This window comes from Cimex lectularius, unplaced genomic scaffold, assembly GCF_000648675.2.
Source record: "Cimex lectularius strain Harlan isolate CLEC.00 unplaced genomic scaffold, Clec_2.1 scaffold43, whole genome shotgun sequence".
Taxonomy (NCBI): Eukaryota; Metazoa; Arthropoda; class Insecta; order Hemiptera; family Cimicidae; genus Cimex; species Cimex lectularius.
The window spans coordinates 823,766-847,971 of record NW_019392661.1 but is presented as its reverse complement, the minus strand read 5'-3'; the positions used below and the strand labels follow the sequence as shown (position 1 = coordinate 847,971).

General features: G+C 33.7%; 1 protein-coding gene and 1 non-coding gene across 3 annotated transcripts in view; both read right to left on the bottom strand.

Annotated features, from left to right (window-relative positions):
- Positions 1 to 343: 343 nt before the first annotated feature.
- The window catches only part of LOC106662535 (ABC transporter G family member 23), a 37,711-nt gene continuing 13,848 nt past the window's right edge, over positions 344 to 24,206 (bottom strand). Inside the window, exons 2-17 of one of the 2 annotated variants that reach the window (XM_024224886.1) lie at positions 4,535 to 4,720; positions 4,316 to 4,475; positions 4,101 to 4,255; positions 3,864 to 3,971; positions 3,713 to 3,806; positions 3,475 to 3,657; positions 3,289 to 3,414; positions 2,968 to 3,092; positions 2,708 to 2,912; positions 2,462 to 2,639; positions 2,280 to 2,395; positions 2,153 to 2,223; positions 1,194 to 1,282; positions 954 to 1,130; positions 793 to 879; positions 344 to 730 (exon numbers count right to left, since the gene is read on the bottom strand). In XM_024224886.1, coding sequence (XP_024080654.1) covers positions 516 to 730; positions 793 to 879; positions 954 to 1,130; positions 1,194 to 1,282; positions 2,153 to 2,223; positions 2,280 to 2,395; positions 2,462 to 2,639; positions 2,708 to 2,912; positions 2,968 to 3,092; positions 3,289 to 3,414; positions 3,475 to 3,657; positions 3,713 to 3,806; positions 3,864 to 3,971; positions 4,101 to 4,255; positions 4,316 to 4,475; positions 4,535 to 4,720 — 2,275 coding nt within the window. In that variant the 3' untranslated portion in view covers positions 344 to 515. The remainder of the gene's footprint in view (positions 731 to 792; positions 880 to 953; positions 1,131 to 1,193; positions 1,283 to 2,152; positions 2,224 to 2,279; positions 2,396 to 2,461; positions 2,640 to 2,707; positions 2,913 to 2,967; positions 3,093 to 3,288; positions 3,415 to 3,474; positions 3,658 to 3,712; positions 3,807 to 3,863; positions 3,972 to 4,100; positions 4,256 to 4,315; positions 4,476 to 4,534; positions 4,721 to 24,206) is intronic. The other variant, XM_014386707.2, reaches the window with a different exon arrangement.
- On the bottom strand, positions 11,267 to 11,339 carry Trnay-aua. The gene has a single exon. It is a non-coding gene; the product is annotated as a tRNA-Tyr (tRNA).

The window sequence follows — 24,206 nt, the reverse complement described above, 5'->3', positions numbered from 1 at the left end:
ATGGGTTCGAATCCCGCTTGTGCCGTTGACTTTTTTATCTCAACTAAAAACCTTAATTAATTGTAAAAAGTATAATATTAATATATTCATTACAGTGGTTTGAGTGACATTTGGAGAAAAATTCTTTTCTTAGATATTCTTGTCATGGAATTGCTGCTAAAAAGACTTTCTTAATATTTTTATAATAAAATATGACAATGTAGATTGAAGGAAAAATAAAACAATGGGATTAAACCAACTGAACAGAATACAAATATTTTAATTTTTATTAAATCACAACTTTAAGTTACTTAATTTACATAAATAATACATAAATATAATTACACAACATAATTAACACTAACATAAATGATTTACTATTAAATACATATTCACAATTAATGCAAATAATATATGAGCAAATGTTCAATATTTAAGTACAACAAAAATATTTTAACAAAATTAAAACTACAACAATTTAATTAATATAAAAATAAACAAAATATTTACATGGTGATCATCAATATGAGTTCAATTTATCCTTTCTTGAACTTTATTAGTAGTATGCTGACTATCATTAAAAATAAAATCCAAATGCTTGTAGATATATAACCTTTATACACTGACGGTCTGCTAATGTCCCAGCCTCTCGACAGCATTGACCTCAGCGATTCTGTCGAAAGGGTGAGTGGTAGTATCAAGCTTATTTTACGAAGGGCGTAATGCATGCCTTCAGCAGGCCACACAATTCCTAAAAGAGGAGAACCACTGTTTCATAGAAAAAAGCGTACATAATTAATTTTGACATCTTACCACAGAGTTCGACAAAAGGCAAAAAACTTCCTAGTGCTACGTACGTTGCACTTCTTTCATTGTCACAAACACATGAAACAACAAACCCTGAAAAATATTTAAAGTTAGCTTTGAACAGTAATTTAAAGTTAATATATTAAAAAGAAAAAAGTTTTAATTACCGTAACACATTCCACAAGTGCCACACAATAAAATTAGCAACGACACCCAGAACAAACTTCCATTGTTTTTTATATCAAATACGTAGATGGAAAATAGGATTACAATTGCTGACTGGCAAAACATGATCAGAAACTGTGTTATGAAATGAGAACTGAGAATCTCTAGGCCAGTGATACCTTTTCGACAGGAAAAATATGTTAAAATCAATCATAAGTAATTTAGAAAAGGCTAAGTAATACCAGAAACTAAGCATCTTTCAAACATTCCTTCATTACGTTCTAGCAGCATAGTCACTGACGTCAATGCCACAGCCAAGAAGAAGACAATGCTGGAATGAATAAAAATGTATAGAAAAGATGTTCGGTTGATTAATACGTTCAATGCTGGCTGGAATTTCAATTTTCACCCTCTCAGGCAGAAAATTAAAAAAATTAATTATGACATGCCTACTAGTTGGAACCCGGCAGCTCCACTAGGTCAGCCGCATTGAAAATGTTAAATCTAAATTTATCTAAAATCAGTATGTAAAATAACTATTTTTTATATTAGTAAATAATGTTGTACCATCAAGTAGTTTCAATAATGGAATCCTTTTTTATTTACTGCCAACGTGGTAAAAAATCTGACCAATGAGGGGTTACAACTTACAGATGAGGGGGGGAAGGGACTATTTAATGTTTGTACAAATAATACATACAAGTTATATATAAGTTAATTACTATCCATAATTTACATTCATACTACTTTTTGAAATTAAACATAATGAGGAAAATAAGTATTAAATTCACTAATTTACGTGGTCCACTTGACCAATTAATACATTACAATTAATTAAGGTTTTTAGTTGAGATAAAAAAGTCAATGGCACGAGCGGGATTCGAACCCACGACCTTCGGCCAAATACGCCACTGCTCTACCACTTGAGCTATCGTGACCTCGATCCACTCGGACACCAACTTCCCATCTCAACCGAATCAAGCTGAAGATCGTGGGTTCGAATCCCGCTTGTGCCATTGACTTTTTTATCTCAACTAAAAACCTTAATTAATTGTAATAAGTATTAAAGTTCTATTTCTTGAAAAATTGACTGTTGATTTACTTATCATGTGTCTCTGTTCTTTTTTTATTGTGATACTTTCAATGTATTTAGTGGATTTTTTTTACAAATATATATTTAAAGTTTGTCAGATGTACTTACGTAAGCATAACTCCAGGTGCAGCAAAATCGGTAAAATTAGGAATTACATCGCCATAAATTGGATAATTAAACTAAAAAATAATAAAAGGAGTAAAATTACATAATCAAACAATGTCTTTATTGTTACCTTAACAGGACTTTCAATTAATTTCATTTGAACGTCACAGCTGGATGCAACATCTAGTGCAAAATCTCTCATAGAAAGTAGTAAATCTCTGTTAAGAAGGATCGCTATTTGTTGGTCTAAAATTGCAAAATTCAGAAAATATTAAACATAGTTCTTTTCTTAATCTTGAAAGTTAAACATACTTGACATATCCACCCTTACGTCGATTTCACTTCCATCAAGAACAGTGTCATTTGCATCTTTACCCTGGTCGACTTTATCCCATACCATTTGTGAGAAATGAGGCGGAATCGAGATCGAGGCCCAGGCCCAGCCTTTTTTGACGGCGTAGTTTGCATCACTCACATTTTCAAAAGGAATCTAAAAATATCAAAACAAACTCGTTTTGTATTTGGAAATCATATTTTTTTTTCAAATTTATTACGTACCAATTTGTACTCTCGATTACTCAGATGGTGTAAGAATCGACAAGAAAAACCTTCGATAACACAGGACGTATTGAAAGAGCAAAGAGTCTCACCTGGAAATTCGTTATTGACTACAGCTAGCGAAAGCCCTACTGGGTCTTTTCCGATTGACAAGCAGAATGTGATAATTTGTAACATAGGCATTCCAAATATAAAGCACATAACCCTGAAACATATTTATTTATTAACTATTTTAAATGGAAAACTATATTTAAACTTACCCAACATTTCTCCAAACCCATAGTAGATTTTTCCAGACAAGAGCTTTCATATGATGAGATTTGTACAGTGATAATACATCTTTCCAGGAGAATGCTACATCATCGTCAGGAGGTATGGGATCAACCTATAATGAATTAATTACAACATATCATTTTTTATAAATTTTAAATGTGTAGATATGTTTCAAAATTTTAATTGAATTCTAAAATATAATTTTTCACGATCGCTAAAATTACTCATTTTAATCAAAATAAAATAATTTTTACATTAAAATTTAGTATTTAATCTTAAGTTGCTATGTTAATATATTTTTTATTTACCACAATAGGATGAATAACAGGAACATTGACATTAGCCAAGCTCATATTGTCTCCGAATTCTCCTGATATTTCTGACTGATTATCACAAGCATCTGATACGATTGCGATGTTTGTATCCCTTAATTCCTAGAAGATAGTCATAAATTTAATAATAAATACAAAAAAAAAAATACAACTTCTACATACAGGAATGGCATGTGCATTGGCTGCTACGACATCAGAGATTATGCTGCTCCTTCTTCTTTTAAACCTATTTTGAACAATGCTCAGCTTAAGAAAGGCATCTTCCAGGGAATCCGAGTGATACCTCTGCAGAAGTTCTGCAGGTGATTCTTCTGCTAAAAACCTTCCACCTCTCATTAGACCAATCTGAAAGACAAATCATTACCAACTCTGTTTTGTGTTCATATCGCATATTGCTTACAGTAGTTGCTTGTTTCGTCTCGTCTATATAGTGAGTTGTGATTATTATAGTTGTTCCCTTTAGAGTCGTTAATTCCACTAGGTAGTCCCAGACACTGCAATGTTTTTAAATATTAATTTAATGTTTGATATTAATGTATTATACTTATTACCTTTGCCTCAAAACAGGATCTACACCAACTGTTGGCTCGTCAAGAATAAGAAGCTCAGGTTCGTGTAAAAAAGTAGCAGCCATTGAAACTCTTCTCTGCTGTCCTCCACTGAAATTAAATTCATTTGAAATTTTATTACATATATTAAAAAAAAGAACAAAAGAGAAAGAAGACTAAAGTAAGACTAAATCTAAGCTTTGTAAATTAATTTATTGCTATAGTTGCAAATAAACAAACCTCAATGTTTTTACAGTCCTGTCTCTGTCTGGAAGCTGGAGTAGGTTCAATAAGAAATCTGTCTTTATTTCAATATCTTTTGTTTTCATTCCTGCGATCCATCCGAAATACATCATAGTTTCTAAAATAGTAAATTCTCCATATAACGCCAATTCCTGTAAAAATTGATCTTTTATTAAAATTAGTTTTTGAAAGAGAAGACATCAAGTATGCACCTGGGGCATGTAGCCGATCCTTGGACCGGGGACGCCACTTCCTCTGCTCCCTGGTCGACCGCCTAAAACCCATATTTCACCTGAATTCAGCCTCCTGCGGCCGACTATGCAGCTCAGTAGGGTCGTCTTTCCGCAGCCAGAAGCTCCCAAAAGCCCGTAACTGTAAATATCAATGATTACAAAAAAGATCAATAAAAATTTGATGTTATTTGAACGTACATAACCCCTTTAGGAACAGTCATGCTGAGATTATCAAGGATGATGTGCTGATTTGACTTTGGCCCGTAGGTTTTTCTTGCTCTTCTCACGCAAACTGCATTCTGTTTTCTTGTCCATACTGTACTCTGTTGTGTTAAGAGCTGCTTTGGCTTTGCCTTAGGCCCTGTAGTCTCTTTGAAAGACATCCTAAACATTAGAATAAATTCATTAATTTCGTGGTCCGCTTGACCAATTAATATATTACAATTAATTAAGGTTTTTAGTTGAGATAAAAAAGTCAATGGCACAAGTGGGATTCGAACCCATGATCTTCGGCTTGATACGCCGCTGCTCTACCACTTGAGCTATCGTGTATGATCACAAGATCACGATAGGTCAAGTGGTAGAGCAGCGGCGTATCAAGCCGAAGATCGTGGGTTCGAATCCCGCTCGTACCATTGACTTTTTTATCTCAACTAAAAACCTTAATTAATTGTATTAGAATAAATATTATTTATGGATAAATTTCCAACTTAACAAGTATAATAGTTATTTTTTATATTGACATTCATATAATTGATAATATTTATAATAAAAGTTCAATATTAAAATTATGATTTATATAAGCTCAAATTTGCCCATGTGTATACATACACACATGTACTGTTGTGCCTATCTCTCATTCCAACTTTTGTATAAATTACAATAAATTACTGGCAGGTCTCGAGAATCACCTACCTTTGGTGTTGGCAAGGGTCAGACTTATAAGTCCTTATTTGTCCAGCTGCCGAGGTTGGGCCACATGGGCTACTAACAGCTAGGTCATTTCAGCTAAATCTAAGCCCATTCACATTCTCACTCACTCTTAAATACATTCTTTTTACATAGCATTCACTCAATTAGGGTGGTGGAGTACTTGAGACTCCTATTATTTAATTAACGTAATTGGGGGTCGATAGGATAGACCAGTCGTCGGCAAACTCGTCATCCAAAAGAGCCAAATATAATCAAAAATACAAAATTGAAGTTTATTCAAGGAACAATTTTTTAAACTTAAGCTTTGTTTTAGTAGACAATTTTATTAGAATTAAAAGTACACTCTCGAGCTTGCCTTTGCTGATTATGTCTTAGTTTAACTAACAGTATACTAAATAAAACTTGGTATCATTCTTATATAAAGATAATATTTATTTAAATATTTAATAAGTTAAATAATATAAAAGGTATCCTTAAAAAACTACAAATACTCCACTAATGTGAACAATGGCCTTGCATTTCCCTGGAAAGTAGGGGTAAGTCAGGTTTGTATGTTGTTTTTAATTTTAGGCACGATTTAAGTTCTCATCGATAAGCCAATTTCTTAATCTACTCTTGATAAAGTTCATACTTGAAAATGATTGTTCGCATAAATATGTAAACCCAAAAAAGGATAGAAAAGCAAACGCTAGTCATCCAGGTGTTAAAAATCAACATATCTTCCCTCGCCAGATCATTTGTGCTGTAAACATAATTCACATTTATTTTTCTCCAATGGCTGTAAATCGGTTTAAAGACGCTCGAATTTTGAGCTCCAAAATTCTTGATTTTTTAAATCCAGCAACTGCATTTCAAGGCTGCCAATATCAATATTACAGGGCAAAAAATTAATTTATGTTACCGTGGCATCAGAGGTTTTTTTTTTAACAAAGGCTAGCATCGCTTTGTTGTTTCTAAAAACTTTGAACCTGCTGAGCAAATTTCTTCAGGAAATGTCTGTGCACATAGATGAATAATACAATGGTAGGTAAGTATCTCGTGATTAACTTTTTCTTTAAAAGTAGCGACAATCCCATTTCTTGCACCTGTCATACTTTTCGCTCTGTGTCCACTCTAAATGTTGAAACAGTGAATGAGCCGCAGCCAAGAAGTCAAAGAGCCGCATGCGGCTTGTGAGCCGTGGTTTGCCGACCACTGGGATAGACAATATTCTGTCATTGGCCCTCTCAGACTATACATTCAAACCAATAAATACATTCACTTTCAACACACGCTAGGGACACAAAAACTGTCTGTACTGTAAATAAATAAACCTGTTTCCTCCAAGGATTGTAACAGAGGACCAAGATTCTTGTTGCCATGCTTAAGCACAATTCTCAAATCGGGTGGCATTCCTACATCCTCTGTATATAGAGCCAAGGAATCACACCCTTCAGTTCGTGAGACACATTGAGCAAACTTTCCCTTCATGCCAGATACAAATGTGGGCTTTGACCCAATAGTAAGTGTCCTTGTGTCCCCCTCGGCATAGCCTTCTTAATTGTGTGAGGATGGCCCCTCTTCTACAAGTCTGGTTTTCCGAGGGCGATAGCTCTCTTGCCAATCCAACCCACCGATGCTGCCACTTTCTTTAGATCATGTTTTCTATTGCATTTATAGTGTTAGGGGATCAGATTGGGGTGGTCAAGTCGAGAGATTGGAACATCCTGGCCTTAGCCACCTCGTCCACTTTTATTGTTAAAGTTATTAATCTTAATTATAGCTTTTTATTGCCAATTTTAAATTAGTTATAGTAACAAATGTTAAAATTATTTGATTTAAAAAAAAAAAATATTTGCCAGTCCTCTCTTCCTTAGTTTTACATTTTTTCTTATCTTTCTCGCATATTAATACTACTAATTTTTTTTCTTTACATTTCATTTATATAAAAACTATCAGTCTGGTAAAAACAATAATGCTTTAAAACATTATTTTTAAATGTGTGGTAATTAGTGACCGTTAGTCGATGATTATTCAGAAATCGTGAGATGTAATATATTTTTTTGCATTGTATAAATTCGCTTTTTTCCACATCCTACATGCATTTGTTAAATTTAAACAATGTTTGTAAATACCAGGATCTGAAGATGATCTCAATAAAGATTGAAACGTTGGCACAATAAAGAAAATGTATTTCTGAAACCTACGTCACACCAGAAAGCATCTCATGATTTCTGAATAATTATTTTTTAAAAACATTATTTTAAAACATTATTTTTTAAATGGCTGTTTATGTTTTGACTTTACAATTCAAGCATGTCCATTCTTATTTTTTTACATTTAGCTTGAGGTGAAAAATAATCGAGTGGAAAAAAAAAAGATGGGCAAAGGAAAAAACATGTTATTAGGAAAATTCCTACAATAAAATCCAAATATTTTCTTTCAAAATTAGTAGAAAAGCTTTATATAGTGTTTACATGCTTCAATCAAATATTAATGCAGAATACCTGTTAACAAAAAGTATGCTATTTTTATTTTAAGCTCAATTATTCAAATAATAATACATGTTCTGAGTTAACAAAGAAAAAGAATAGCAACTTTGTACTAAGTAGGATTTTCCCTCATAGGTGTTTAAGAACATCACCTTCAAAAACCTGTTTGTTTACGTACTACTAATTGTCCTGTGAGTAATTACATTATTTGTCAACAAGTTCGATGTAATATTGCCCGGTTTCAGTTTATTCTTATTGTGTTAGTTGTTTAATAACGTTATCTAAAAGTGATAAAATGCTAGAAAAAATGTTGTCCTAATGGCTTGCCCAGATTTTTTTAATGTTCAGTTTAAAGATTAAGTACACAAATGAACAACTTCCTGAGATAGAAGGATTATTTAAGAATTATTTAAAAAAATAATGTTAACAAATTTGTTTATGCAATTAACCAATTATATGCAAGGAAAAGCTTTATTACGTTGTAACTTCAACATAGAATTTTCTAAGCTATCAAACTGACTCATAAATTTTCTGATTAGATTTTTCTTTATGGTCAATAGAGGTTTTCTTTCAAACCCTCATAACTAAATATTTTTTGAAAATTAAAAATCATGAATATCTGATCTCCTTTAATTAATTAATAATTAATATAATGATAAAAATAAATACATATAGTTTGAAATAAATAACAAATTTGCACCATAAATTAGCATCCTCAGTTCGGTATTTTCCTCTCTAGTTCAGACAAGAAATATATATAGAACATATTATTAGAAGATCTAAATCATAAGAATGGGTAGTCGATTTATCTGATGACAAATTTTTTAATCAAAGGCGCGAATTGAATGTAAATTGAAGAGGGAAGTAATTAAATTTAGCACCTTGGCTGTTTTTCTCAACAAAGTGTCTAAATAAAAAGTCTTCAGGACAGCATTTTTCAAATCTATTGATCACTTTTTAGAGTGTCAGATGTAATGGGAGGATTAAAACTACCTTAATTTACTACAAATATTGGGCTGTAATAAAATAATACATTTTCATGTCTTCTTTCAATTACTCCTCTATTCAAGGTGTTCTTTTTAGATAGACTGGATGAATTTCTCTTGAACCAAGCTATCAAAAAAAAAAAAAAGTTTAATATTTTTGAGTTGAATTATACAGGGTACTTCAGCCCCAGTACAACTTCAAAATTTCATATATGACCCTATACATGCTGGTAAATCATTTTAAGGGATTTTTTTACGCTGAAAACAATGGTGAAATATGACCTCATGATCTATGGCCTCCTCGGTCACCTGATTTAACCATTTGAATATTTTCTGTGGGGCCATTTAAAAAACAGTGTCTATGCCATAGACTATCATAACCCAGCTACCTCAGTTGAAGAACTGCAGCAAAGGACAGAAAATGTTTCTCAATAAATGCTCCAGTGAAGAGTGGTTAAAACGTGTAGTTTTTGTTTTTTGATAGCTCCATTGGTTCAAAAGAAATTCATCCGGGCCATCTAAAAAGGACATATAATAAACTGTTTATGTATGATGGATTATTCTTTTGTACGAATATTAACACTTTTTAATCCTCTTCCAAACGAAAATGTTTGTTTACCTCAGTAGCATTTTGATATTTGGGAATAATTCAGTCTTTAATAAGATGCCAACGCATGATTTTCACGTCATTTTATTTTACGAGTTTAAACTCAGTCGGAACGGTGCTCAAACGGCCAGAAACTTATTAATGAAATCTGGGGCGATGGTAGTGTGAGGGAGAGCACAGTTCAGAGATGGTTTAAAAAATTTCAAGAGGGAGACTTCAGCCTTGAAGACAAAGAAGGTCGTGGAAGGATTTATTTCCTAGGTAATGATGTTCTGTGAGCTTTGCAAGCAAAATCCCAGACAAATATTGGAGAGCTTGCAGAGAATATTTTAATTAGCAAATCGACCGACGCTGACCACCTTAAGGCAATTCGAAATGTGAAAAAGCTCGAAAATTAGGTTCCTCCTGCATTAAACGGCTGTCAAAAACTTATCATTATGAAGTTTGCGCAACACTTCTTTGTCAAAACAGAGAACATTTTCCAGATAGAATTGTTTCTTGTGAGGAAAAGTGGATTCTGTACGATAAAGCAGGTGTTCTTGACAGTGGCATGACAAAGGAGCCCACACTTTCCAAGTCCCCAATTCGTCTAAAAAAAAGTGGTGGTGACTCTTTGGTGGGCTTTTTTCGGGCTGATATACTACAGCTTCTTGCATCCTGGTGAAACAATGATGAAATGTATTGCTCTCAAACTGAAGCAATGCACGAGAAATCGGCATTATTGAAGCCATCTTTGGTCAATCGGAAAAGTTAATCTGTTACACGACAACGCTCAACCCCCATATCTCACATGAGACAACATGAAAACTGTTGGTCTGTCACACTCCCTATTCTCCAGACCGACTGACTACCAACATTTTAGACACCTGGACAACATCATAAGAAATTTATTGATCAAAAGTCGTTTAAAGAATTTGTTAATAATAAAGACTCAAAATTTTATTCAGAGGGTATAAAGAAGTTATCACATTGGGAGAATTTATTGATAGTGATGGATATTTTAATTAATAAAAAATGTTTTAAAATAATTTTTTTAATTTATCATAATCATAGCTTTAGAAATTCTCTCGAAATTTTCTGTTTTAATTAATTACATGTGAGGACGAAAAGTTTTTTCGGAAAGGGGAGAGTGAAAACGGACTTTTAACCCTCCTCGGGGGTTCTTTCGCCTCCTCGCGCTCATGCCGGTCCTTCACCTAGATCCGGAACTTGCAGTAGGCGGAATGCCAGTGACCTAACTTAGACCACGCTCGTTTTACAACTCGCGGCCGCAGCTAAAAGTGACCAGGGCCGGGTCAAACGATATTTCCAAAACTGTTTCTTCGTTGTCCTTGTCTCGTTTAAAAGAAAACCGTTTGACCTGCATTAATAAATAAAATTTGTTTTATACATACATTTCAAATTATAACGACTTTTTTTTTTAAGTGTATGCATTGTAAAATTTTACGTTGTTGAGTTATTTGCAATTCTTCCGATAATCGTCTCAGTACATTCTGGTTTATCTTACATACATCATCGATGGGGTTTTGCCTGTCGGACGAAATCTCTATTTCTTCTGTGGTTGTTTTGTCATACAAATCAGCTCCAGGATTTTCTTTTCTTTTTGGAATCGGCCTACCAGCCAAGCCAATCTCAAGACAAAGACGATCGGAGACTATTTGGACCATTTCGTTTTCGTTTACATTTTCTGCTTTCATTGGTCAGTCTTTTCTTTGAATGACACAGTATTACAAAAAGGAAGAAATCAAGCTAAATTAATAATATTAACCAATATGATAAATTGATTAATTGACAGGGTTCCACATTGTTTTTCTTTTCATGTACTCTTTCTAATATCATCTATGGAACACCACAATTTTAGTGATTAGTAATTCAAGCTAAGACAAGTTTAATTACAATTGATTAAAGTTTTTAGTTGAGATAAAAAAGTCAATGGCACGAGCGGGATTCGAACCCACGACCTTCGGCTATATACGCCGCTGCTCTACCACTTGAGCTATCGTGACAATATCAAGTGGTACAGCAGCGGCGTATCTAGCCGAAGGTTCGAATCCCGTTCTTGACACTGACTTTTTAATCTCAACTAAAAACCTTAATTAATTGAAAGATATTAATTGGTCAAGCGGACAACGAAAACTAGTGAATTTAATTACATTAAATAACGATTATGGTGGTTCAAAGTTTTATCCTGAAATTTCCGCACTTAAAAATTTAGCTTTTAATTGAAATTTTTTTAAAATTAAACAATATCATCGCGTCACTACTTGCAGTAATTGCTACGGATCAATAATGATTAACATACATTTTCTGACTCTTTGATTTATTATATTCTTGATTTTAATTTGCTTTGGGATTTGAAACGCATTTCTAGACTGTTAATAGAAGAATTCTAAAATTACTAGATAATTTTAAAGCATTCCTTGTAAAAAAATGTTGCGCTTGGAAGATGATACCACATTATCAAATATTCAAAATAAACAATTATTTATTTATTTATTTTTTAACGAGGATTCGCAACATCAGAAGTTATATCCGGTGTTTTTGAAAAAAGCCCATTTGTAAGTATGTCGAGTTCGAATGCAGGGCCGCTGGATTCGAACCCGGGACCTTCACCTTACAGTGATGAGCGCCGTGTCAACGCCTAAACCGTTGCAGCCACCGACGCCCCCTTCTGTTATATTATTATGGTTTATTCAGCTTTGCTGGAGCTACAGAAAGCTCGGGGCAAATGTTCAAACTCAACAAGTTTAAAATAAATAAATAACTTGAAAAATGTGTTGTTTCAAATTTTTTATCTCAGACGACGCAATTTATGAACTTAATGCCTAACATATATCAACAATTTCTTAATATTCCACTAAGATTTCACAATATTTGAAAAAATATCGTATTGTCTTTGCTCCTCACAATCATCATCATCATTAACACAGTGACCAATTATCTCCCTTTATTGTTTTGATTCAGTTTTTCTTAGTATCTTGTACAATGTATAATTCGTTATTTATTATCATTAAGTTATGGTGAAAATAAATGATCTTTCTGCAATACTTGTACCATAAACTTAAAAATTATCATATTTTAACTACACGTTCAAAAAGAAAATTATATTAATACAGTTTGTACATTCGTAATGATGGTATAATTGAAATTTTGTTAATATTACACCTTTTCTTTACTTATAGAAAACTGTTGCGTCCATTTTTGCCCATTGAAAGTTTGGCTTATACATGCAACAATATTATTGGATTTGTCTAGTAAAAATCAGGGACAATGTGAATTTGAAAAAAAAGCTTAGTTTCTTCGTCAAGCATCCGAGGAATATATCCTATTCGTCAAAAATTTGAAACTATTTTAATTAATTATTTATACATTTAACAAACAGAATAATCTCTTCACAATATTAATAAACATGGCTTCAGACTTCATGAATTTATGAATTTAGCTTAGTACAGAAGACGAGACTAGCACCCCCTTCATTCTTCATTAACATTGGACTAATAAAAAGTTTTTCTTCCTTTCAAATTCGCCTTGTTCATGATTTTTTATACACAATTATAATTAAGGCTGATATAAATAACATCAATATAATAATATGGACAAAAATAATTCTGATCTATCTTCGATTATCTTATTCGAAGACAAAAACCCGGAAACACGTATTTTGTTGTTTAATTCAAACTATATGTATTTTTATCGTTATAGCAATTACAACATACTTATTTTAATGTAAACGAAATTAAACGAGATCAAAAAGTCATGAGTTTTAATAAAAAAAATTATTTAAATGTGAAGCTTTGAAAGAAAATTAATCAAAACACAGGAAAATCATTTAGTGATAAATTTAACAAACAATTTATCGGCTCGTTTTTCTCTTAATAATCCGTTTTACATCTTCTGACCTCGCGGAGGGCCTTAATTAAGTCCTCTAGGCATCGAGCAAATATGCGATCGGATTTCTTCTTGAGAAATCCCATTCTTCAACATGAACGGTTTGCTAGACTATTGTTGGAGGTGCGTACGATGTCTAGGTCAATTTAGTGTTTGGTAACCCTATATCCTTCTAATAATGGGTGACAATTCGAGCTATGTGCGGTCGAGCATTATTATGCAGTAACACAAACTTGACTCCAATAAATGGAGCAAATGGGACCACAGCTTCAAGAAGAACTTCTTCAATGTACCTTGGTGGAATCAAAGATCCTTTCCCTATGATAATCAGTTCCGTACGGGCATGGACGTTGATTCCTACCCATACCATAACTGACTGTCTTTGAAAAGGCTGACTCATGGCATGGCACATGAAGCCTTCTCCACCAACGGTCCTGTCATCTGATTGCTACATACCAAAATTCATCTGTGAAGAGAACAGCCCCCATTGTTCAAATGTCCAAAGTAGATGCTGATTTGCAAATCGTCGTCTTCTACTCGATGCCTCTACTATTAGTTGAGAATCTGATGCGGGACGTCTAGACTAGTCCATTCTTACGAAATATTCTGATGACTGTTGTAGAGCTCTTATATTAAAGATTGTTTGGAGTTGACTTCCTTTCAAGGTAATAGCAATAAAACGATCGTCTTTAGCAGACCAATACCTTCTCTTCGTAAGAGGCGTCCGAGACCTCCAGTGCCCCTAAACCGATGTAGACGATACATCCGTCGTAGGGCGAAGAAACTTCCCGGGCGATATTTTCTCGACTTAAAGTAATTAATTTTTTATTAATTTGTTTCACCTCAGAAAACAATTTAAAAAACCAATTAACTCACTCGACAAGTTGGCTAAGGAAAGGATGAAATTGAAATGAATTTCTTTATTTTTAATCTAAGTGGTGAAAAAGGATTTGTAACATTATACGATAAACAACACTTTTTTTCTGAGGATTCGCCACAGCAGAGATTATAACAATTCTCGGGATGCAGGTGTTTTTGAAAAAAGCCCATTTGTATGTCGGGTTTGTAAGGGGGCAGCTGGATTCGAACCCGGGACCTTTACCTCTCAGTGATGAGTAACCTAAACCGTTGCGCCCACCGACGCCCCAACATGTTATTTATGTTATGTTTTCGTTTTAAGCCAAATGTAATCTTTATACCTAAATATTATATAAAATATACAAATAAATACAAGTGTCCGCTTTTTTGTTTTTGAGTGTTTTTGAGCGTATAAAAAATTAATTGGGTGAAAATCGTTCTTTTTGTTGTTGTTTTATCTGGTGACTTTAACGCCAGAAAATGTTTCCTATATTTAATCGACCAGGAGACTTCAACGCGTAAGAAAAGTACTCATATCCTGCAAGCTTCAATTAAAATGAAAACCCTCTTGACTTCTATTTTCAAATTAAATTCAGTTTTATTCTTCTTCTAAGGACAAGGTCCAAATTGATAATTGCATTTTGAAAGAATAACTAGGAGTACTACCAGTGGGTAGTTTCTCCACTCTTGTTTACTGTATTTACTACTTATTCATGCACTATTACTACATATATACTACATACTACATACTATATATATATATATATATAAATTCTAAAAATTGCACGCCATTCTTTCGAACGTACGTTTTTATAAGGATAGCAATAATCCAGTTTTAACTGTTTTTTTTCCCAGTTTTTGTTTTTAAATTTTAAAGGTGGCAGCCCCAGCCATTAGGTGAATTCTTGCGGAAGAACAATTTAAAAATATTAACATTCAAAATCAATTTAAATCGTATGTCATTGAAACAAACGGCGATTGTGTTTGATAGGTTTTTTTTTTTTTTACTCAATGCCACTAACAAAAAACAAAACATCGAAGGTACTTAATGTTTTCCTAGTTCATTCGCAGAGCTATTAACACCGTGTCAATGATTATTTGAATATCTCAATGCCTATGGAATTATAAATAGCATAATAATTGACTGGAGGTTGACAGAGTGGGGAAAAACGGAGACGTAGGAATATTTTATGAGGTAGGCGGGCTCCGTGGATTTCATACTGCGACATAAGCGGCATAAATAAATAAAAAAAAAGTATATATANACTTTCATTTTTTTATATTATTTATACAATACATTTTTGACATTAATTATATTGAAGTAAGTAACACCATTTTAACCATTACAGAAAACTATATAAAAAATCGATATGTTGATTAATTGATTTTTTAACACTCAGAAAACAAAGACAGTGATACTTTGTAGCTTCATTGAATTTTTTGACGCTTCAGTGACTAATCTACAGATTCTGCCCACGATTATGTAATGTCGAACGAACCAAAACCAGACCAATAAAATTTTAAGTCGGTTTTTTTTATTTCATCTGCGCACGAAGTTCATTATCTTAATAGATTTTGATAATTGCGGCCTTGACATTCACTCCTGTACGAGGTACCACGATTTTTTAACAAACGGCAATTTTTATTTTTTATTTTTTTGTTTATGAACCAAAGGTCAAAACTATAAGGATAGGCTGTGTTATTCTCGTATTTTCACCTTGACGATTCATCAACCACCTCTTCCGCATGCAATTCACTAATCGTTTGCAAATTGCCTTTAATAATTGTCCAATAAAATCTGTGACGACAAATCAAATCGCTGTTCTTTTTTTTTTAATTTTTTTTGTTATTAACCTCTTAAGTCTTTAGAACCGAGTGGTCCTAAGGCAAAATGACCCGGAGAAGGCAACGGAGCGGATACGACCCAAATGATCAAGAGGTAGAAGTTTCACGTCCCATTCCAACCGTCGTTTCCTGCCGATTTCAACACTTTCATTAAATTTTCAACAAATCCAACGGAGACAAAACACGAGTCGGCAGTATTGCAACATCCATTGTTATGCGTAGCGTTTCGTCTAATCTAGGGTATTACTCGCGAAAGAAATTATGATTTGAAGTCCTGTCCTGTAATTAAAACCTTGATAATTTTTTCAACTATATAGCAAGAATATGGCAGTTTTTTAAAAATAAACTAGCCGTTTGGGCGAAATTGGAACCGCTGGATGTAAAATTTTATGCAGGCCTTTGAAGGTTAAAATTCCGAAGGTAACCGCTTAGGGGAACGGTCTGAATGATTTTGGCTAATTAACGGTTAATAATTAATACAATAATATTAAAAAATGGACTTTTTTCATAATCTTTACCTCTATTGAAACGTTCTGTAAGAATTATTAATTAGAGAAATTTGGTAGGAAGATCCATTGTTCTTCTTCAATGACGACCAGAGCCCCCTTGTGACGTCTAAAAAATACACTGTATTTTTGTATTAAAAAAATCATGGATGACAATTCGAAAGAAAAGAAAATACTCAGTTCCTTCCAAAACTTTAAAATTATTATTAATTCGCACGGTTTACAAATATAAAAATCTACTTACAGTATTGATTTATTAACGAAAGCTTGATGAAAGAATTGTACATTCTTTTCTTTAAAATAGGCCTTATTAATGATTTTTTAATAGAAAATTATAATAGCAAAGGCTGATATTATATTAGAAGATGAGCTTTTTCTAGTTGCCACAGTCTGTTCCGTTTTGACAATTCCAAGGGTAACCTCTAATGTTCTGACGTATAAATGAATGATTTCGACCACGGTCTCTTAATATAATTAAGTAATCATACTGGCCTTCTCCCAAAATAGTATGAAAGCAAGAAGTAGGGGATCCCTTTCATAATTTGCTCTTAGTCACAAGATGGATTTTTCCATGTTGAAAAAATGGAAAGCCTGACAAAAATGACTCCAGGAAAACATTCCTGCCTTTATTCTTTAAACAAACATTAATCTCGCAAATTCTAAAATAACTTGTTTTCTTATTCTATTTTCCGCATTCTTGGAGTTCATCTTTCGGTTTGGTTAAATGGTAGAAATAAACGAAAGCCCGTCGGCCTCGGGCCGGTCGAAACGGATGGCGATCGTTAAAATATGATTAAAATCAAATTTATTTATTGCAAAAATTAGAACAACCATTTAAAGCCGGTCGGTTTATTGTTTACAATCAATCAATGGACACAGACCTGTCACGAGCAAATCCTTTTCTCAAAAAAAGGCGTATCTGTTCATCATGCCGACATGGAAAATAACCATTTTTCCATCCACGTAAGATGAATTCCTAGAAGAAAGTATATAAATGTCAAATAATGTAAGTAGGGCGAGGTCTGGTTAAGGCCGGCGGAAGTCCGATACCACTATTTACACTAGAAATCTGTAAACTCGGACTAACCCAAACGTCAGTTTTCAAAACCTTGAGGTGGCATTCTTCGACGGATGTTTGAAATCGTTTACCTCTCTTAGACGCATATTCCCCTTCATTGAAAATTGATGACTTGCAACATTCAACTCGTTAGAAATTCTTCTAGGCGGACTTTTCGAAATTGACTGATATTTTTCCCAATGAATTCCCCAAAGGATCCTAGGTGACACCGTGGGCGGATTTAGAAATTTCCTGGTCGGAGTTTTAAGAATTAAAAAGCTCAAGGTTTGTAAGGAAGACAATTCAGCGGGAAGTCCTTAAGATCGTTTTTAAACGAATATGACGTTAATATTGGGTTGTCCGGAAAATAATGCAGGATTTTAAGTTTTCATTAAAAAAAATCTATATAAAATATTCTGTTTACGTTTACAGGATTACTCATTTGTATGAATGTCAACACTTATTAATCCTCTTCCAAATGATATTGTTTGTTTACCTCTGTAGCATTCCGCTACTTGGAAATAATTCAGTCATCCTTATAATGTCAAAGCGAGAATTTCGTACGATTTTCTTTTACGAGTTTAAACTCGGCCGAAGCGGAGCCCAAACGGCTAGAAACATTAACCAAGTCTGGGGCGAGGGTTGTGTTAATGAGTGCACTGTGCAAAGGTGGTTTAAAAAATTTCGGGAGGGAGATTTCAGCCTTGAAGATGAAGAAGGTCGTGGAAGGCCTTCCTCTCTTAATGATGATGTTCTGCGATCAGTGGTGGAAGAAAACTCCAAAACAACTGTTCGAGAACTTGCAGAGCAACTCAAAGTCAGTAAAACGACCGTCGCTGACCACCTCAAGGCGATTGGAAAAGTGAAAAAACTCGAAAATTGGGTTCCACACTCATTAAACGATCGCCAAAAAATCAGCGCTTTGATGTTTGTGCATCACTTCTTTGTCGAAACAAAAATGACCCATTTCTGGCCAGAATTGTTACATGTGACGAAAAGTGGATTCTCTACGATAACACTAGACGTTCTGGACAGTGGCTCGACAAAGGAGAAGCTCCAATATTTTCCAAAGCCCCCAACTCATCAAAAAAAGGTAATGGTTACGGTATGGTGGGCTTCATTTGGTTTAATACACTACAGCTTCTTAAATCCTGGCGAAACCATCAATGCTGAATCATACTGTAACCAAATTAATACCATGCATCAGAAATTGGCAGTAATGAAGCCCTCTTTGGTCAATCGGAAAGGGCCCATTTTGTTGCATGACAACGCTCGACCACATGTGTCACGTGTAACGTCACAAAAATTATTGGAGCTTGGCTATGAAACTTTGCCTCACCCACCCTACTCTCCGGACCTCTCGCCTACTGACTACCATTTTTTTAGACACCTGGACCACTACTTACAACACATAATATTCAAAAATCAAACGGAACTGGAAAATGCATTTATTGACTTTATCAATTCTAAAAATTCTGAATTCTACTCAGACGGAATTAATAAGTTACCAACACGTTGGGAGAAATGTATTGAGAGTATGGGAAATTATTTTGATTAAAGAACATTGCTTTAAAGTAACTAGTTTCTTTTTTTTTGTTTAATACCAAAATCCTGCATTATTTTCCGGACAACCCAATATATACAACTACTAGCAGACTATTTAACAAAATCTAGCAAAAACATAATAATTAAAACTTAAATCTCATCTTGTTTAATTTGTCGTAATCCGTTGTGGTTTGTCACTATCTTAAATACAAATAAAGCGAGATTGAGCGGACAAGAATGAAAAGAGTGGCTCAAAAATTTTATTTTATACAACCACTAGCAGGCTAGAGTGAATAGCGAAGTACAAAGTAATCAACAAGAATATTTTGATCTTTAAAATAAAAAAAATTGGTATTTTTGTTTATACGGCTCGTCAAATTTCAAAATTCTTCATTATAGCATTAAAAAATGTTAAATTTTTCTCCGACAAACGTAGAAAAAAATTAAAGAAAAATAATCCATTTGCGAGAATGAGAACAAATTACGCACGGTTTTTCGATTTCACTCATTAACACCACAATTCTATTGAAGCTTGTTAAAAAACTAAATCAAATTTCTAACAGCAGGCCAGGGAAATTTTACTCTTCAGCAATTTATTTTTTATGTATTTCTTTTATATAATCCTTTTCATTTCAATAAATTTAGGGTGGTGTTGAAAAACGTTCAACAATTTGGAGACTGAGGAATTAAAAAAAAAAAAATTCAATTGAGCTTAAGGTAGGCCTAGGAAAGTTTTGTTTTTTTCAACAGAAACTTGTATTAAACTCAACAAAACTAAAGTGAATTAAATTAATTATTATTATTTTTTTAAGGGGCATGTAAGGGGAAATACAACAACACACACTCATTACGCACTCACACAAATAAATACATTCACACCTAGATGCATTCTATTTAGTAGATGGAGTACTCAATATTCTTCCATCAACCTGCATACAATAACAAACTAATCTAATTGGGGCCGATGGGGTATTTTATAAATATTCTGCCATCGATCCAAGTCACGTACATAGATCGAGGGGCGGGCGATGGCCCCTCCCCATTCACTCTAATAAATACACTCACTCATACAAATCACAGAAACACAAAGCACATATTTTGATGGCTATATACAATAAAAAAATTCCCAAGATAAAATAAAAATGTTATGAATTAAATTATTCTTTCTTAAAGTACTTGCAGGCCCTTCAATAGTATGATTTCCATAGAGAAAATGTTTGATCAATTAAGTGTACAACATAGGCAATATTTAATGCCAAAAATTATGCAATTATTATAGAAGCGTTATAATAATACGGACGTAATAGCTGATTTCCAAATCTATTGTAGTTTATTAATTGACGTCCATTGTCAAATGATTCGGTTGCATTGACTCTGTTTGTTTTGTTAAACTATTCTTATGTTGTATAATCAAACTGTTGAAATCTTAGCCTTGAAATGCTAGAGTTTGTTCTGAGCTGTATTACTCATAAACATAATCTCCTCCCTATAGCCTACGACATTGGAGTAATTTCTATCACAGCGCGTTTAATGACGTATAAATCAATAATTCAATTTTCAATTCATTCAAGGATATTAGAAAATCTTGTAGTGTATGTTTTCCCGATTATATAATATTTGATAAACTAGGTAAAAATAAATTACAGGTATACACGTCAAATTTTTCAAAAAATTTTTTACGCCACAGATAATGACTTCTGCGGGTTAAAATCGCTGAAACAAATTGTGGTTCTAAACACAAGGCACTGAATTACTACTATGGCGTATAATTAGAAAAGACAATAAGTACCTGTCAAAAATTGATTTGCGGTTAATTGAAGTATTCTGGATCCGCCAATTTTGGCTGAGTGTACGCCGTTAGACTAAACGCGCCGGACAAAGCTAAACGAGGTCATTTGGTCAAACAGATGACAACACATTCATACACCGATCATCCAAACAATATAAATGTTTAATTGATATATTTATACCAAATTTAGTTATGGATTTAGAGTAATTTAAGAATATTACTATCCCAAATACGATTTTTTAAAAATTTATTTGTATATATATTACAAATGTGACCACAGTACGTTTTTCTTTTCACACGGTCACAGCACACACAGCAATGCCAGCGCTGCCGGAGGACACATGCTATGGGAGCCAGCCAATGCCGGCACTGGCAGGGAATAAGTGACAAGGAGGTCTCGAGGCCATCGCCGATTAAAGGTATGTTGCGGGTCCTAGGGATGGGAATGTGTGGGAAGGCTCCAGCAGTGTGGTTAGGATGGATCGAGAGTTGGTGTGAAACTTTCGAAATCGGGAATGGATCGTTCGTTGATGAAAGGAATGATGAGGTCGTTGTGAGGTTAGAGAGTACAGTGCTTTGACGAGTCTGAATACTCTTGATAGGAAGAATTGTACGCACTGGATCTTGGTTGGCTTGGCAGAACCCAGAATTTCACTCCGTACGTCCAAAGTGGTCGCAGAAAAGTCTTAGGCTAGTTGAGTCTTCACGGTCAAGACGGATTTCCGTCCTAGGAATCTTCGTAGCTGTCCAAACCATCTGTTGTCTTTTTAGTCTTTGGTGTTGTCAGTCTGCAGCCTAGGTATAGCCCTAGGTATTTAACTTGAGTGGAAGTTTGTTGTTGATGACAGTGGGGGCAAGTCTGTTTTTGCAATGTGATTCATTTAACTATAATTTTCAAACTCTCTTAGGATCAAAAATTATTAATTATTATTCAAATCAATTATGCTGAGTTTTTTAATTGTCAAAGATCGAATTCAACTATTTGAAAAATCAGCGCTCTTGACCTAAAACAACTTGTCGTTCTAGATTTCTATTTTAAATTCAGATATTTTACACGGCTGGGTGATTTTTTTTTCTAAATAAACAAAACCAATTTTGTCGCCAATCTGTATTTGTTTGTGCCCGAAAAATTGTGTCGATTTCCTTGACTCGGAAATTAAATTTAATCAACTTGATCCGTCAATGTTTGGAAGATCTTTTCTTCCACGAAGAAAATTAACTTTCAACTCAGGTGAACTAGATGCCTTGGGGAAAGGAATTCCAATGTGCCACAATCCGAAAGAATTTGTGTGGAGAACGATTTTGTAACTTGGTCAATAAACTAATGACCTTCTTAATATCTAGTCATTTGGCATAGCAAGAAAGTGAACGCTACACTGAATTATGTAATTTTAAAGTATCAATGAGTCACTTCTCAGCTTGCTGTGTCATGGTGACATAGAGAACTTATATTCTTTCTTCCAGGTCTAAAAAGCGATACTATTGACGAATAGAGTTGTGGGACTTTTCTGTTCACAGTGGATGTTATGTTAGATCAGCAAGTTTAACGGTCAAACCAGAAGAATGCGTCCTTTATGTACTATTTCCAGTTTAAAAAAGGCCTTATGATTGTAATCAAGTATGGCATTAGATTCTGTTCTCCAAATTGATAAACAGAACGTTCTGCGATGAACTTTTTAGCCGACGATTGAGAAATAATAACACAAAGAAGAGTTTAAAATGTTTTGTTTATTGCGTTGTCTTTCTTCTCTACTTTCTCACAGTGTAATTAACAACCTTACATCATAGATGGGCTTTACCAAAGCGGCCAGACTTGAAGAATCACGTCTGTTATGCTCTATTTACAGTTTATACCAATTTGGCTTATTGCTTTCTTTATTGCAGTCATTGTTTTATTATGACCTCTTATGTTTTAATCTCCCGAGCAATTCGGTTTTCTACAGGACATATTAGGGTACTTTTTAACTGGCGATTTAAAAAATAGAGAACAGTTGATTTGGATTAAAAATTGTGTTTGTACTGGAAAAAGCGCGTTAGTTGATAACAAGAACAATATAATTTAACAATGGAAAATTTTTTCCCAGCGGTGAGAATTAACTCTAGCTTACATCAATTAGATTTTATCAAAGTTGTCACACCTGATGAATTTCGTTCTTTATTATTGTATTTCCTTGGTGTGTCAATTTTAGCTTCTGCCATCTCAAATATTGGCATCATACTCTTATGGGCTATAATGTGATGAAATTGACAAAAACCTTTTATTCCGTATTATAATAATAAAGTAAATATAATAATATAAATAAGCAAATATAATAATTTTTATTATTGAAAAATGGCAAAAAGGAGGGAAAATTCAAAAGGTGGGGTTGAGATGGGAAGTTAGTGACCGAGTGGATCGAGGTCACGATAGCTCAAGTGGTAGAGCAGCGGCGTATCTAGCCGAAGGTCGTGGGTTCGAATCCCGCTCGTGACACTGACTTTTTTATCTCAACTAAAAACCTTAATTAATTGAAAGATATTAATTGGTCAAGCGGACCACGAAAACTAGTGAATTACTATTGCTCTAATATATTATCTAATATCATTCAAAACAATATATATATAAAAGGAATTGAATATAATCAGTAAGATTTTTTCCGAAGTAATTACACTGATAATTCTTAATGCTCTTTTTCTTGTGGATTAGTTTTGGTTGTTGCCATCTTTTGTTTTTGACGTTATTCTTCTATAAGCCCTTATTTTTTCTTATTTTGAACCTTTTTGTTATTAGTTAAAAGTGTAAAGAACATTCGAAGACGATTTTCAAATATCACTATCGACCATATACAACTTTTCCTAAGTGTCTTATAATTTAAGGAAGCACATCTTGGTCCAATGTTATCATTTTAGGCTCGCCTGAGAGATAGAATGAATGGCTTACTAAGGTATATCCTGTGTGTTAATTTTTTCCGAGAAAAGTTCAGATCCATCCCGCATTCTACCATCGTAACGAAGAAAGGGTTTCGTCAGCGGGTTTTTCTCTAATTTTCCCCGCTAATTGTACAGCCACAAAAGAAAACAAAGCCAATGTGACATTTAGTCGAAGGTCATAAAGCGCAGCTGGCTTTCGCACTTCAATTTAAAAGTGTCAGGATGCATATTGTGATAATTATTTTATTAATAAATGTTTTATTATTATTCTTGTACCATCGTAAATACGATGCAATGGGAAAAAATCCTGTTTTAATTTTCCGAGAATACGTCATAGCCAAAATTATCGTAGTGACCAGATTGATAACGGCCAATTTTTGTAATTGGCGTCATTATTTTTATCCACGTTTACAGAATACCTTTTCGGTCCTTGAACATGTTCCGTTCTTAATGACAATTTTCCCACTAATTATGT